The 17,382-nt window shown below is 39.0% G+C and overlaps 1 protein-coding gene across 2 annotated transcripts in view; it reads left to right on the top strand.

The window, feature by feature from the left end:
* COL6A6 (collagen type VI alpha 6 chain) overlaps window positions 1–17,382 on the top strand; it is a 147,091-nt gene that overhangs the window by 107,944 nt on the left and 21,765 nt on the right. For both annotated transcript variants that reach the window (XM_081301126.1, XM_081301125.1), the window contains exons 28-34: window positions 321–356; window positions 1,021–1,083; window positions 6,904–6,966; window positions 8,082–8,117; window positions 8,233–8,269; window positions 10,614–10,625; window positions 12,785–13,278. In XM_081301126.1, coding sequence (XP_081157252.1) covers window positions 321–356; window positions 1,021–1,083; window positions 6,904–6,966; window positions 8,082–8,117; window positions 8,233–8,269; window positions 10,614–10,625; window positions 12,785–13,278 — 741 coding nt within the window. The remainder of the gene's footprint in view (window positions 1–320; window positions 357–1,020; window positions 1,084–6,903; window positions 6,967–8,081; window positions 8,118–8,232; window positions 8,270–10,613; window positions 10,626–12,784; window positions 13,279–17,382) is intronic.

Below are 17,382 nucleotides of genomic sequence, written 5' to 3' on the forward strand. Positions count from 1 at the left end.
GACAGAGAAGTTAGATAACGGGTATCAAGATAGAGACTGTAGGAATTATTAACATGTTAGAGTAACTGTAGTCTATAACAATTTAATGGTATGCATTAAAATAATAAGAAAAAGATTCCTATATTTTCCAACACATAGAAATGGTAAATGTTTGAGGAGATTAAAACATTCTGGTTTGATCATTACTCATTGTAAGCATATATTGTTATATTATACAAGAACTCATACTCAATAATTATGTGCAAAAATACATTTCAATTAAAATTAAAAAAAGACACTGGGCAATGTGTGCAATTAATCTTCTCTACTGTCAATTGTAGGGACAAGAAGGATTCCCTGGAGAGAGTGGACCTAAGGTATTGTGTACTTCGCATTCATTAGAGATCTGTCAGAAATACTCCTGGGGTTAGGAAACATATCCTGGGCCAACAGAAGGACTATTCCTGTTAAATAGATGTCCTACCTCTGAGGGGAAAAGAGGGAAGAAAGAAATGAGCCAAATTTTTTTTAAATGATAACCTTTATTTAGAAGTATAAGATTTTCAAAAAACATTTCATGTCTAATTTTGTAATTCATAGGTAAAGGAAGAAAAATAATCCTTCTGAAAATTTTCTTCTCCAGGGTGATCCTTCCCCTCTATCATATGTATTTTTTTCTTTCCTCAGAGAAAAGTAAAATGTAAAGAAAATCAAAATGATCTGATTTCACCTGGCTCAATTTTCTCAGTATGTTTGTAAGTTGCCTTAAGATATTTTCAACTTCAGGGCTTCCAGTTTTTCTGGAAACATTTACTAAACTTGATAAATGCCAGGTCCCGTGATAGGGTCTAAGGACAAAACAAGTTCACGTCTCCCAGGACCTGAGCCAACTTTGTGAGAGCTTCACAGGAAAAGAAAACCCTTCAAAGACAAAAGAACATGTGAAAAATGACTTCATGTTGGAATCAGTTTAAAAGCACATATATATCTCTCTGTGATATAGATTTGATTTCAATAACCATTTTATTTTAATGCACTTAGGGTGAGACGGGGGACCCTGGGAGTCCAGGAGAGACTGGACCCAAAGGATCCAGAGGCATAACGGTAAGCTTCTCAGATTCCCATTGCTGACCCCTTCAGCTACTTCGGAAAGTCCTTCTTCATGCATATATAGTCATTTGACTTATATAGACTTGTTCCCAAAGTCTTATAAAATGTGTGGATTTTGCTAGGCGCCATGGTGCAGGCCTGTAATCCCAGCAGCTCCTGAAGCTGAGGCAGGAGGATCACAAGTTCAAAGTCAGCCTTAGTAACTTTCACTACTAAGTAACTTAGTGAAACCCTGTCTTAAAATTTAAAAAAAAAAATTAAAAGAGGGCTGGGGATGTGGCTCAGTGATTATAATACTCATCTCTCAATGCCAGCAAGAAGATGTCCTTGTTGTTTCATTTCTTGACTGCTCCCTTTTAGTGAACAAATTCCCTGTCCTGGCTGTTAAGGTACCATTGTTATCACTAGAAATAAGATTTTTTTTTTTACCCAAAGGAATCCTTGTGATCCAAAACAGGTTTTACACAGCCAAAATATGATCAATTTAATCCTATCTCCCTGCAAGATTGAATGCAACTTAATAATGCCCCCTGACTTCTTGTCTTCATGAATGAGGTATTGTTAAGCTATTTTTAATAAGATATATGCTAAAAGGTTCCATCTTCATTTATCTCAGAAAGGTAGTTTCTTGAGTTTTGTGAGAAAATTTGTGTTTAGTATGTAACTGAATATGTCTTTATTATTTTATGGAGGGGCTTAGCTATTGCCTGACGCTCTGGGACAACGAGAAGAAAGATATGTTCAGGACATCTCATAAGCATCAATTCACCTAAGGCTGAGGGGTTAAGAATAGATTTCTTACATTCCATGACTCTGAATATCTTAGACTATGAACACATGAGATGCTTGTGGGTTTTTTTTTTTTAAGATTATATAAAGGCAATTGAATCTCAATCTTCATCTCTTTCTTCATAATAGCACTGGTCAAGAGAATTAGGAAGGATGAAATCTCTGATAAAAATTTATCATGCTAAGTGAAATAAGCCAATCCAAAGGTTGAATGTTTTCACCGATGATGTGGAAGCTAAACCACCAATAGAGTGGGTGGGGAAGAAAAGAAGTTCAGTGGATTAAACAGAGGGGCATGAAGGGAAGGGAGAAGGGATAGGAATACGAAAGACCCTCAAATGAATCGGACATAATTTTCCAATGTGCATGTACAAAAATACCTAAGTGAAACCCAACATCCTGTACATCTACAAGAATGGGGTGCTAATTAGAATAAGATATGTTCCATGCTTGGATAATTATGTCATAATGGATTCTACCAAAGAACTTTATGTATAGAGAATATTTATGTAGGTTTTAGGGGTGCAAGATAAAGAAATTTCTCTCTCCCTTCTTCTTCTTTCTCCCAAGAGGACTTCTTCCCAACTATAATTCTTTTCCTTGAACATTTTTTGGTGGCTATCCTTTATCCTTATGCCTTCAAAAAATGACAAAGATTGATTTAATTAGAAAAATAATTGGAAAAGACTTTCAAATTAATCTAGATGTCATCTGCATTGAAATATCTCTGGATCATTTCCTTTGGCTTATTAACAGAGCAGTTTAACCTTGAACATCAGAAGCATGCTAACAAGCTCAGCTCTTTATTGCATTCCCTTCCCGTGATGGCACATTAATCATTTTTTTAAAAAAACAATAAACTAGTATGAAACATGTAAACTTTGCCTCTTGGCCATTGGAAATATTTGAATTTCTTCTTTGTGATCCATGTTGCATTGTTTGTGACTGGCTTTTTTCACCCATCCATCTGCTTTGAGTATTTTTGTCATTCAAAGTTGAAGTTTGAGACATTAAAAATTCTCAGGTTTTCTCCTGAAAGAGCAGAAGTTTCTATTGGAAGATTTTGGTTAAAAAAAAAAAAAAAAAACCTTGCCTTAAATTCTGAAAATTTAAATTTCGGGGTGATTTTAACCTGTTTTATTTTGTGTAGATGTGCTCTGTTTGTATGTGTGTTTTCGTTAAAAACAACAACTTTACAAACAGTTTGAAACAGGCAGGCTTTTCACCTTGACACTGTTGACATCTCAGGCTGGATAATCCTGTTTAGGAGCTGCCCCAGGTATTGGTGGGTGTTTAGCAATACACCTGGCATCTGCCTGCTGCGTGCATCACCCCACCCTCCCTAAACACCTCTGCAGATCTCTCCATGTCGGGGCAGCTAGAGGAGGGGTGGCAGAATTCTCCCCAGCTGAGAACTGCTGGTTAAAACAATGACGACACCATGTTAATGTTTTTAATGGCATTTTTATTGGTCAAATTAAAAAAAAGGAAGAAATTTAATAACTGGTCATCTCTCTGCCCCTCTCAATTCCTCCCATTTCCTTCTCCATGGAAACAACTTTCATTTCCTAACTGGTGATTCTGGAATTGGCAATATGTTTCTAAATGTCATGCCTATGGCACCAACCTTTTGATTTTTAAGTTTTAGGTATTACTGTAAACGTTGCTGATTTACCTTTCATCATTTACCTTTGATCCAAATCCCTTCTGAAGATGTGTAGGTTCAGCAGGTAGCCTATTAAATCTCCACCCAGAGCTTCAACCTGACCATCTTGATCTGGTTTCCACTGTGCTTGGTACCAACCAAAGTACAATCGCCCTTACCTTCACATGTGGATTCCCTTCACTTTTCTTCTGGTATCTCATTCCTGTTCCCAGACTCCTCATTCCCATTCCCAGCCTACTTCTGGATTTCTCCCGTGCCTCATGGAAAACTCATCCAGTAGCCCACTAAGAGGGGATGAACAAGCGGTACATTTTTTTTTTTTTTTTTTTTGGTACAGCTAACATCTGAAAATGGCTTGACACTACCTTAAGATGTGATGCATACTTTGGGTAGGACACAATTCCAATTTAAAAATAATTTCTCAGGATTTTGAAGGCAGTCATTTCTCCATTATTTCTAGCTTCTCTCATTGCTTTGGGAAGTCCAAGGAAATTCAAATTCCTAACTTTTTTACATGGCCAATATTCTCTCTCTGGAACCCCATTGGATCATATCTTGGTCCCTACTTTTGATATTTCATGGTTTTTATGACTCTGTGTATGATCCATTTTTATCAATTTTCAAGGACATTGGATAGGCCCCTTGAGCCTGGAAATGTATGCTCTTTGGTTCCAAAAGTGTTATTAATTATTTCGAAGCTTTTCTTCCCCTCTGTCCCCTCTATTACTATTTTTTGAATACCTATATTTTGTTTGTCAATTTACTCCTTTACTTTTTCTCTCCTATTTTCTGTCTTCTTGTTCTACTTTGTGTTCCTTGGTTTTATCTTGTAATGTTTCTCTCATACTTTAAGAACTTATTTTTGTTTTCTTCATGTTCCTTTTTTATCATATACTATTCTTGTTTCATAGAGCATTTTTTCTTATCTCTCTAAGGATATAAATGAGTATTTTTAAGTCTTCTTTGCCCAACATAGTCTGTTTCCTGCATTTTTCTATTTTAATCTGTATTTCTCATATGTATCAAGAATGAGTTATTGCTTCATATTTAACACTTGAGAAAAAGTCAGATTGGAAGCTCTGAGGATATGAATGGGATTTACCAACTACAGATTTCACTGGAGGCTGATCTGGCTAAACTTTTTTTTTTTTTTTTTTTTTTTTACACAAACCTATGATATCAGTATTTTTAGGTCTTTCTTCTTTAGTTAGATTCCCCTTAAAACATTCCTTCCGTTTCCTGCCTGAAGAGTAAAGGCCTATATGCCAGCTTTCTAGAAGCCATGAGGAAAAAGAGAGCTGGAGGATCTCACATTTATTGTGCATTGTTTCTTTGCATCTCCTGTTTCAGTGGTACCATTGGATGTCCCTCAACTCTTCCTGAGTCTCAACTCAGATTTACCTCAGTTTATTTCATGGTGGAGAGAAGGGACAACCACCGAACTGTTAAAAATGAAAGGAGATCTGGGGACTCCTAAAATTATTTTCCACTGAGCCTCCTTATCTGGCCTCTTCCCATCACTTCCCCTTCTCGTGGTGTCTGGTACTGCCAAAGCCTGAGCCTTCTGGGAATGTGTGATATCAGACATGTCAGTCCTGGTCCTTCCCTGATGCTGGCTTAGGACTTAGCTATTTCAGGTTTGTGTCTAACACACGTCTGCTTTCCAGCCTCCAAAATTTTATGTCTCTTGCCTTTTTTCTCTTCCAAATTCTTATCATTGTTGCCTCTGCCCTTTTAAAAACTCAGTTTACTTTCGGTAAGATGTTAGAAAGGACAACAGGAAATGCAGACACTCAATCTACCATCTTTCCTTTGGCGAGGTTAACCCCATGTCTTCTGAGTAAAATATGGTCAGTGAGTTTATTTTATTCAAACTGGCACACTGTCAATATCATTGGGATACAAGAGGACATCAACAATTATTTACTGTTCCATAGGCAATGCTTTTACAAATTAAGTTGATTGTAGACAACTTCAGCATTTATTATTGCAAAAGTTGTAAAACCCATGACTTTTGCAAAAGAAAGTAATTTGGGGGGGGGCGGTGTGGGGATGCAGGCACTTAGCCACTGAGTCACATCTTCAGCCCCCCCCCCCTTTTTTTTTTATTTTGAGACAGGGTCTCACTAAGCTGCTTAGGGCTTTGTTAAATTGCCGAGGCTGGCCTTGAACTTGCAATCATCCTGCCTTAGCTTCCTTAGCTGCTGGGATTACTACAGGCGTACACCAGCATATTATCCTATTTTTAAATAGTAAATCCTGGCTTTCTCAGTGATAAAGTATATTGCTGAATACATATAGAAAAAATTCTGACACAAGTAAACAGATAACAACTGTTTTTTTTTTTTTTTATTACTGCTGTTTATTACATTTCCTTCTAGCCAACTGCTAAATGTTTCTGTTTTTATTGTTGTCATCTTAGGAGGTTTTATACTTTAGTTTTATTTTCTAGGGAATTTATTTATTTATTTATTTTTGTTTTTTAGTTTAGATAAAAAGAGATAAATATTCTCATTTAGATAAAAATTTCTCCTTCAACCCAGCTTTTCCAATCCTAGCAGTTTTCCCCAATAATCAGAATTGTGAGTATGATTTTACAGTAGTATTGCTTACTACAACAACAAATGTAAATGCCAAAAGTAAGGGACTGGTTAAATAAATCATGGTACATTCATGTAACAGGATATTATGCAACCATGAAAAGTGATTTTACAAAAGAATATTTAATAACATAAAAACATCCAGAGCTACATACTTAGTTTAAAAGACATCAGGAAAAAGTATGATCCAAATAAGTTTTACAAACTAATATATATATATATATAAATTTTTTTCTTCTTCATCCAAAGAATCAGGATTCTTCCAGTTCCAAAAATGGGACTGAACACCTAAAAGAATAAGAAAAGACACCAAAATGTAAACAAGGATTATCTGAGGAAGAAGGGATTGTTATGTATTGTTTTTTTCTTTCTTTTCTGGGGGGACGGGTACTGGGGATTGAACTCAGGGACAGATCCCCAGCCCTATTTTGTATTTTATTTAGAGACAGGGTCTTACTGAGTTGCTTAGTGCCTCGCTGTTGCTGAGGCTGGTGTTGAACCCACAGTCCTTCTGCCTCAGCCTCCCAAGGCTGCTGGGATTACAGGCGTGCACCACAGTACCCAGCATTTTTTTTTTCACTCTTTGTGCCTTTTGGAAATCTCTCAGTTTTCTATAATGAAAGTGAAAATTCACTTTTGAGTTTTCACCTTTGATATTTAAATTTAAAACACACACACACACACACACACACACACACACATATATATACACATATGTGTGTGTAAATATGATTTTAAATAAATAAATTCTGCTTTGAGATATCTGCTGGACTTCCAGGAGAGCCAGGAGCCCCTGGGGAGACAGGACCCCCTGGACGCAAGGTAAGTAGGAAAGTTATAAACCATATCGGAACCTTTGTCACTTAAAAAGTTAATGCAAGAACGCTTCATTGTCCAAATATGTGCACCTTCTGCTTCTGCTGTTTGGCCATTATTTTTGCTATTTCATGAGCTCTGCAAAAGGAAGGAAAAAAATGCAGACTAACATTTATCTCTTGGGCGGTGGGGAAAATTGGAAGAAGAAACGAAAAGTATAAGACTAAAATGAGATTTCTCAATTATCAGTAAATTTTACTTATCTATTCAATAATTGCTCTCTTGCTGCATTTAATACTGGGTCAGCGAATGAAGGGAAATTGATAAATAATGAATTTGATCAAAGTGACACTCACATGGAGCTTATTATTTGCTTCAGGAGTCTGGATGGGGCTCCAGTGCATTTTTCCTTGGATGTCTCTTCCAGAGAAGCTGGATTCTTCCCATTCCCAAAATGGGACTGGACATCTAAAATTAAAACCAATTGCACATTGTTCTTTCTATTCCCAACCTGATGAATATATATGCATATGTGTTTATAATTGCATATATATATGTATATTATATGTGTGTAACGTATATATATACATATTCGGTTTGGGAAGACAACTCAAGGCAACCCCTCCAGATGTTTGGTTTGAGTCCTTTTGTCATCCAACCAGTGGTGGGAACAGATGAAGGCTCTGCTTGGGCTGCTGCTCAGTGACAGAAGCAAGGCATGGGGTGAAGAACTCCGTCTGTCGAGCACAGGAGGGACAGCCAAGCACGAATGGTTCCATCTTTTTAGTGCTAAGCTGTAGACCTGCTCCCCACCTCTGCTCCCAAGCTCTGCATGCCTGTGTCAAGTTGCCAGCTCCATCCTTAGCTTCTGGACAACCCTGTCCTTCAGAGAAGGGGCTGCAGAAAAGCGACCTTGGAGGCCGAGCGTATCAAGCTTGCTGCTCCCCATCTGTCCCCCTGAGTATGCTCTTCTTCATTAGGCCCTGAGTCTCCAACCTGTATTTTTTGTTCCTTTTAAGAATAAAAACCTAAAAGCCAACACATCCTCAGGGCAATGATGCTGCAGATTCTGGCCCCCAATGTGTCTAAAGCTATAAAACACTTTTTGTTTGTTTCCCCAGGGCGTGAAAGGGGCCAAAGGATTAGCTTCATTTTCAGTATGTATCTCTTTTCTCTGAGTGTTCTGAGCACTCCATTAAATTTATTTAGTTTTGCGTGTCGTGACCAAGCATCTGTTGGCTAAATTCCCTCTGTTTGATTTTTGAACTGCAGACATGTGACCTCATTCAATATGTGCGGGACCACAGTTGTAAGTACCCTTCGTAAAACTACCACCCAAGCCGACAGCTTTCAATGAAGGGAAGCCGGGAGCCCTACACTCACAACTGGGACGATGCACCTGCCAATTTCTTAAAATCAGTGGTGTCACTGCATAAATTTGAGTCATCATGGGCTGGTGGTTCTTAAGTCCTGGTGTAGCTGCTGGTCTGCCTATTGGAACCCATTCCAAGAACTAATAAGCAACAATATAGCTAGTGCTTTGGACCTGGGGAAAATTGAGATTTGAGGTCACAGCTCTCCTAAGTGGTAAATCAATCAGTGGAGAGTCACACTGGACTTCTTTCAAATGATTATTAGCACCTGACAATAACTGACAGAATTGAATTCGCCAGTGTGAAAGAGCCATGGTGACAGGGTGTCCCGGTGGGTGGGAGCCTTGCCTTTGATTTATGGTTTATTACGCCTTTCCTGGACGGATGTGTTTGATTGCTTTTAGTTAGGATGATTGATTTGCTTGTAAAACTCATGATAATGCATGTTCTGCCAATACATTTTTCCCTCTGCTGCAAAATTTTAAAAGCAAGAAGGCATTTAGATTTGGCAAATTCTCTTTGGAGTTTAAGACCCTCAAAACAAATTCTGCTTTCAAAATATGTGTTGATACCATAAAAAAAAATCCATGTACAAGATGAAGAGTTGAAGTTTAATCATGTCGAATGTCCACTTCCACATATGTAGTCCTTCCCAAATAAGCACTATGACCAAAAAGAGTCAAAAGTTTCCTCAAGACCTTTGGGGGTTCGGGAGGGAGATGGACAAGTAGGAGCCCATTTCTGCAGACAAGAGTTGTTCAGAAAGACACAGACTAAGCTCTAGAAAACAGTATAGGTCAGCACTCTTTTGGTAGCAGAATGGAACCAAGATGGGAATCAAAATTTATACACTGGGTGACAAAAGACTGGTTGTTTTGCAGCTGAATTAGCAGAGTAAGTTTTCTGACTTAGGTCTATGTGATCTCTAATGATAAAGATGTGATGGGACCTGAACTATTAAAATTTGAGGGGCTCACTACAAAATTGCAAATCCAAAAGTAGGTAGAAAATTATTTCACAAGTATTACTTAGAACAAGAATGGAAATCACAACTGCATATTTTACAAAATGTCATTGTGATTACATTACTTACCTAATTCTTGCATATTTTACAAAAGCATATGATCATATGAGCAACATGGCTAGGGCCTCTTCCAGGCAGAGCTGTGCAAGGGAACTCTGCAAGTAAGAGGTCTAAAGCAGATTCCAATAGAACATTCTCAATGACAGAAGTGTCCACTGCCCTGTCCGATAGAGTAGCCATCAGCCGCATGTAGCTTTCAATACTTGCCATGTAGAAAGTGTAAGTTAATTTTAATTATTTAAAATTTAAATAATTTTAAATAATGACTCATGACTGCCATATTGCACAGTGGAGGTCTAGAGTAAATGATCATTTACTTAAGAGTAAATCCATCTCTGATGTTTATATAATAATATAGAAATATGCACATACATGCATTAAGCATCCCAAATCTAAACTCTACAATGCTCCAAAATCTGAAACTTTTTTATTGCTGACATGATACCACAGATGGAAAACTTCACATCTGACTTCATGTGAGAGGTCACAGTCAAAATGCAGGCTCACTAAAAATGTTGTATAAAATTATCTTCAGGCCATGTGTGTAAGAGATATATGAAATGTGTATGAATTTCATGTTTAGACTTGGATCCCATCGCCAAGATATCTCATTGTGCATATGAACGCTGAAGAAATCTGAAATCTGAAACATTTCTATTCCTAAGCATCAGATGAGGGATCCACAACACATGCTATACATACAGTGTGTGTGTATGTGTGTGTGTGTGTGTGTGTGTGTGTGTGTGTGTGTGTGTGTGGCGCGTGTGTAGTTGATAGCTATAAATATGTATGTGGGAAAATTTTAGATGGGTAAATTTCAGATGGGAATATTTTGTACATGGGGAAAATGTAGAGTTAGGACTTTTCACTTTTCCAAATCCAGTGTAGCTCCTTGCAACATCATGACCCTTCCAGGCAGAGATTCTCTGCCTCTGACAGCTAGCAGCAGGCTGTTGATTTATGTCTGAATATTATCTACCCCCTTTCCCATGCCTTTCCTTAGAGAAGGAATAATGCTTTACCAAGATTGGGGCTCTGTCTGCATCTTCTCCAAAGCCTAATTGTTGCCTTGATTTTTGAGTCATCTACAAAAAACAGACAAGGCAGGATTTCACTGCCATGATTTTCTGACATTGTCAGAGAACTCTATTCTCCCACCAAATAATAACCCAGTCTCCTTTGTTCTCCTTCCCCAGCGGGCGGACATGGTGAGTAATCTTTATTTACAGCATGTTTTAATCAAGCTCCAAAATGTCATACATCTGGAAAGAAGAGTTAGAATAATGTGTTGCCTGACAGCTGATACAAATTTTATCAGGGCGTTCTTTGCTGCCTCATGCTGGTAGCATAGACCTACCTCCAATATCTCAGTTTTAACTGAGCTTCACAGCTATTTCTCAAGCAAAATGGGTAAGCTTTCTTAGTATTAAAATATGTTACAGGCTAACATCATCAATTACTTACTGCTAGGCTTTTTTTTTTTTGTAATGAAATTTTTCCTTTGTTCTCTCTCTCATATGCTCTCTGTAGACCAGTGATTAAGGATTAAGATGCAGAGAAACAGAATAAAGTAGGGATGGTCAGATAGCAAGTAAGCGGAATATGCATCTCATGCTTAATGATAATCACCAACTTGGCCTAATATAGTTTTCAAGTATTTCAACAAATGCTTCTTATGTGATGTTTTTGTGTAAATCCATATGTACATTTAAACCCTTACAATTTTTATATAAATCCGCCAACTCTTGCCCTCTGGTTGCCTGTACATGTGTTCAACAAATATTTATTGAAGGCCTACTATGTGCCAGTCTCTGTATTAGGCACTGGGGACACAGAGTCAAAAAAATAGACAAGGTTCAGGTTCCCGTCCTTAGAAATTTCCATTCTCATGAAAGACCTAGAAAATGAACAAAGGAAAGAATTCAGAATCCTGTGGCTTCTGTGAAGAGATACAGCGTGAGAGACTCTGGCACAGGATAATGTGAGGGGAGGGGAGATGATTTTAGACGCAGGAGCATTCTTAGGCAGTGGACTTGAAGTCTAGCTGAAGGAAACACAGTCAGGCAGGGGAATTCCAAATGCAAAGACCACGGAACAGGAAAAACCTCTAGCTATTTCCAGGGACTGACAGGGCCTGGTGACAGTGGGCACATGAAAAAACAGGGATATAGGCAGAGGCTGGATTGAGCTGGGTTTGGCATGTTATCATAAGGTGGCTAGGAATATTTCTTTTTTTTCTTGTATCTCTATATCACACCTGAAACTTTGTAGTTGCTCCCATATAAAAATAACAAAAGCTAGCAGAATCAACTTAATATTTGTTCCTATTCTAATCATTTTTAATTGCAAAATTAAAATGGCCCCAATTTTTAAAAGTCTTCTCAGCCCATTAGTTAGATTCAGAGAATAATAAATTATTTCATGTCTCCATTGAGATGAACAGTTTGATTTGGGTTCCTCTCAATGGAGACAGGAAATCATTTATTATTCTCTGTGGTAGAGTGCTTGCTTGGCCTGGGTTTGATCTCCAGTGCTAAAATATAAACTCCTGCTCCTTGGGGGGAAAAAAAGTTATCAGTTAAAGCCTTCCATGTCTTCCTTTTAGTGCTAGGGTTATTCTCTGCCACAAATAGCAAAGTCATTAAGAATAATGGCTTAGTATTATTGAGCACCTAGCGCTGTAGTTCTAAGTGATTTATTCATGCTGATTCATTTAGTCCTCACCACAGGCCTTGGGCACTAGGTGATATTATGACTCAGATTTTATAGAAAAGGAAACTGAGGCAGAGAGGATAAGTAATTTGAAGATGGTCCTATGTTAGTTTTAAATACCACCCTTTCTTGCCTACTCTTTACATCTCATGATCTGTTCTGTGTACTGCACATTACTTCCATTTTTTTTTCCTGAAATTATCAAAGGGGCTTTCACAGTCATTCTTTTTTTAACACTTGTTCCATTTTTCTCATTAAGACGGAATTTATTTTAGTTTGAGTGGAAGTTCCAGCAACAAAATACAATACCTTTAATCCAATCTCGGTAGGGCTTAAAGGGCATTACCAGAAGCTCTCTACTCATTTAGAAGGGGTTCGCTAATTAAATTTCATAACAGATCACCTTGAATTTGGCACTTTTCTCTTTTGCACTTCCTTCAAAAGAGCAAAGTTGGCCTTTCGACTAGCACTTTCAATTATTTCAAGATTTAAATATTCAACATTTTTGCATGTTCTGTTGTAATATGGAAATCGTTAATTATCGAATGCTTAAATGTTTTGAGTAGTTAACACTGACACTCACCCCACCTTCTTGGTCTCGTTGGAGGTAAGCACGGTGAGTGACATTTAAAGGGGCACGGTCTTGTCTTTTTAGGAAAACCTGAATGCCCCGTGCATCCAACCGAGTTGGTGTTTGCTTTGGACCAGTCCCGGGATGTCACGGAGGAGGAGTTCAAGCGGATGAAGGGGATAGTGGCCTCCCTGGTGAGAGACGTGAAGGTCCGGGAGAACCACTGCCCCGTGGGGGCGCGCGTCGCCGTCCTCTCCTACGACTCGCACGCCAGGCACCTGGTGCGCCTCTCGGACACCTTCCGGAAGGACCAGCTTCTCAGGGAAATCGAAGCTGTGCCTTACGAGAGATCCTCAGAGGGCCGGGAGCTGGGCCGGGCCATGAGGTTCATTTCCAGGAACGTCTTCAAGCGGACCCTTCCCGGGACTTCCACGAGAAGAATCGCCACGTTCTTCAGCAGCGGTGCACCGGCCGATGCCCAGTCCATCGCCGCGGCCACCATGGAATTCAGCGCCCTGGACATCATTCCCGTGGTGATCGCCTTCGGCAACGTGCCCTCCGTCAAACGCGCGTTTGCGGTAAGAGGAGGAAGCTCTTCGCCTTTCTTCACTCTTTTATTTCTCCTGTATTCAGCAGTCTCCTAAGAAAGTAGAGAACCACATCCCCTTGCTCTCACAACCAAAGTTGGCAGAATGGAATGATGAGATGCCCTGAGGCGTGACTAAGTCATTCAGGGTCACTCCAGGTGACTTTGGGTTGGCAGAAATGACCACGGCCGAGATGGAGAACATACCTTTTTTTTTCTTGGGATTCTTCAGCAATGGCTTCTCTGCTCCAGCTCCCACAAAGGAGGCAGACAAAAAAGAAGAGGAGGAGGTTCTGAAGCTCCTTTTTATTGAGGGGAAGGCACTCTAGAAAGTTCCACCCCAATAAGGGGGGGGGGGTCAGGTTTCAGGGGGTTGAGTCTAGCCTGGTGATGTCTGGTGGTCAGCAGATTGGCATCTTGGAAGGCTACACCCATCTCAGGTGCTGGGTGGGATCAAAAAGCAGAATGGGAAAAGGACACACACTTGCACAGCCCAGACAGAGAGGCGGCCTCAGTCCAGTCTGCTCATGTGCTCAAAATGCTCACAGCTCACACACACACAGCCCATGGCTGGCCCGAGACAATTAGAAATGCTTATTTTCCCAGGCACACCTGCCATCCCAGCTCCTGGGGAGGCTGAGGCAGATGGATGAAAAATTACAGGCAATTTAGCAGGACCCTGTCTCAAAATTTTAAAAAATTTAACAATCTGGGGATGTCGCTTAGCTCAATGGTAAACCACCCCTGGGTTCAATCCCCATACAACAAAAGAAACAAACAAACAAAAAAAAAAGACTGATTTATTACTTATATACCAGGAACATATTAAGCCCTTATATGCATCATACTGTTTAATTCTCAAAAGTAGTATTATGAAATGGATAACAGTGGTTCTCACATTATGAATGAGAAAACTGAGCCTAGACTTCAAAGTTAAGCTACTTGTCCAGGTTTGCACAGCCTGGCAATGCCAGGCATTGACTCCAGATTTACTGTTCTAGTGCTTCCACAAGCTACTCTGAGTTGCATCTAATGACACTGAATTGGGAGACCATTAAACATACACAGATGCCACTTAAATAGCCAGGGTACTAGTCATTCCTACACAGTGAAAGCCAATTGGCTAAACTTCACCAATTATATAAAAATCCAGATTTTATAAAAAGAAAAGACGTTTTAAAAATTATGGCCTCTTAATTGGGGATTAACTCTTAATTTGTAACATTCGTAAATAAACCACCTGGGATGAAGACATCCATGCATAAATTCATAATACTCTGTCCATAGTGGCTCCAAGGCAGGGCTCCATTACAAAGAACCACCAGACCAGCAAAGTATCCTTCCAGTCAACTGTGTTGGTCCAGCATGGTGTTTGCTTCTCCATTCATGTGGAGACAGATTATGAAGAGGGGCCCTAGGCAGCAGCAAATGAATAAAAAGGTCAACCAATCAAAAGTTACTTCATTTAGATAACAGAAGATAAAAAGCCTCTCAGTTATTGTCTTCAAGTAGGTGAAAAGTTATGACTTCAGAAAAATTAGCTGAGATTCAGCTTTGCAAAACTTCCTATTAGAGCAGCACAGGTAACTTCAGGTTAGGCTCAAGAAAGAACTGTCAGAGGGTAATTTTAATTTAGCGTTGGTGTGGATTCAATGGATGGTCAAGACAGTGCCTTTCTCTGAAGGCCCTGAATGGGGGCAATGACTCTCCAGTCAGCGTGACTTCTATCTTTCTAGAGACTGGGACCTAGGACTAAGTGGCTTTTGGAAGCCTTTTCCAGCTCTCTACTTTTTTCAGTGAAAATGTTGAAATAAGCAGAATGAAGTTGAAATATATTTCTCATCTGAAAATACAGAGAGCAGTACCTATTTTCTAAAGTTGGTATGAAGCCGGACACTTAGAAAGCAGAATGGAATGATAGCTTCTGCTTTAATTATCATGATTATCACTTAATAGCTTGATACTGTTAAACTAAAACCTGTTTTTAAAAAACGAAGTCTGGGAAGTTCCAGAATGGAAAATGCTATTAGCATCATTGAATTAACTCTCAGAATGAGAGGGTTATGCATGTAAATTAGGAAAGAGGGGGGCCAGACTATGCAAATGAAGCTGCTAGGAGAAGTAACGTGTAAGTAAGGTTGATTATACACAGTCCTCATAATTCTCTCATCTGCTGGCTTTATTTAGCCACAAAACAAGAGACAACTTTACATCTTGTTGCAAACAATTGGTAGCACTTGTGATATAAACTTAGACGTAACTCCATCCACCCACTCAAAGTGACCTGCACAGTATATTATTTATAAGGAGGTATTTTGTTGTTTAAAGACTTGAATGTTAATCATTTCAGAGATTGGTAAATCTGGCTTCTTGATTCCACCCAAATAGCCTAGAGATTTTCATAATGAAGTTTCAAATTTTGAAAACAGAACCTCATAAAATCGAGTGGCATTGACCACCAAGAGCCCTTGAGCAGAAGCACAAGATTTACTAATGAAGTCAGAATTCCTTTCATGTGACAAATGTTTAGTGAGCACCTCATGTGTACTAGGTGTTGTTCCAGGCTCTGAGGATACAAGAGTAAATAAGAAAACCAAAAATTTCCCCCTCGCATGACATGCCTTAAACAGCCCTGCCTAGATAGATAGGGTTATTATTTGGGCTCAAAACCCGAGGCAAATGCCACCAGTTGGTTAGAACACAGTGTCTGACATTACAGAAGAGAAATTGCAACTTGTGTTTGCTGTCTTTTCCTGTTTTCTGTGCATTCTCTTCCATTGTGTTTTACCTTTACTGAAAGTGTTGTGGTTTTGGGGTTTTTTGTTTTGTTTTGTTTTGTTCTGTTTTTGAACAGACCTCAGAAGTCTAATGACACCATGCATCTTTATTTTATTTGGGGGTTATATTTTAAAACCCTAATTTGTTTTGTACTTACCAGGGATTTTTCAAATCTCAATTCATGGAGAGTTCAGTAGGCCAGGGTGGAATTTGGTACCTGAGCAGACTTGTGTGGTAGGCCTCAAAAGCAGCTATTTCAAGAGCAAGGACTGATTTTCCTGTTTCTTTGCACAAGGACTGTGATCACCACCCTGCAAGTTCTTCTCAGTGGTATAAAGTGGAGTTTCAAGCTGGAAAATGGAAGGCCACTTTTGACTGGAAAAAATCTCAGTCTTCACTTTGTTTCGTCACCAGCGTTTTCCCTCTGAATTTGTTTAGCAATTTACTTCTTCTGATGAAATTTTACTAGTTCCCCACTAAGACTTCCAATTTAGGGTGGGCCTCAAGTATGCTAAGCAAGTACTTTACCACTGAGCTACATCCCAGTCCCCGCCCCTCTTTTTTTTTTTTTTTTAATTTCCAGATAGGGTCTCACTAAATTTCTCAAGCTGACCTTGAACTTGCCGTTCCTCCCTAGTAGTTGAGATTGCAGGCATGCCCAACTCCCTTCCTAATATTCTTATGAGACATGTGTCTTTTTTTTTAATTTTTAATTTTTTTAGCAACCCTAACTTTTTTTTTTCTTTTATTCTGCTGTTAGGCTTGGAGGTGAGAGAAACATTAAGTGTAGTATTTGATATTATAGATGATCCTAGTGATTAGAGACAGAACTGAAATTGGAGGGAAAACTTTTTAATTGGAAACTTTGGCATTTTGTGCACCCAGCCTGTTTATTTTGAAAAGGATTTCCTTTGTTAACACAGAATTGTCTAAAGAAAGATTACCCACAATGTTAATTGAAATTTTTTTAGAGGCACCAATCTATGGGGCCCCCATGTTATCTAGAGAGGAAAACAATAAGTTATCATTCAGAGCCATGGGCTGAACACCCCTACTGTCCATCCACGGATTTATAGCTGTGCTTTCATGTAAGCTGGTACTTTGAATCCACAGGAAAATGAGCAATGAGGAAAGCAAACAATAGGACTCTTTTATTTTAAACCACCCCCCCCCCCCCGTCCACATTTTGTCTAAGGTATTTTTCCATAATATGCTATTATTGTTTCTTCAGTGATAAGTGGTCGGATGAATGATCTCTAAAATCACATCTTTCCAACGTTGTTGACTAAGAGATCCTTGAGGGTGGTGTCAAGGGAGA

This window comes from Spermophilus citellus (genome assembly GCF_964194105.1).
Source record: "Spermophilus citellus genome assembly, chromosome: 7".
Lineage (NCBI taxonomy): Eukaryota > Metazoa > Chordata > Mammalia > Rodentia > Sciuridae > Spermophilus > Spermophilus citellus.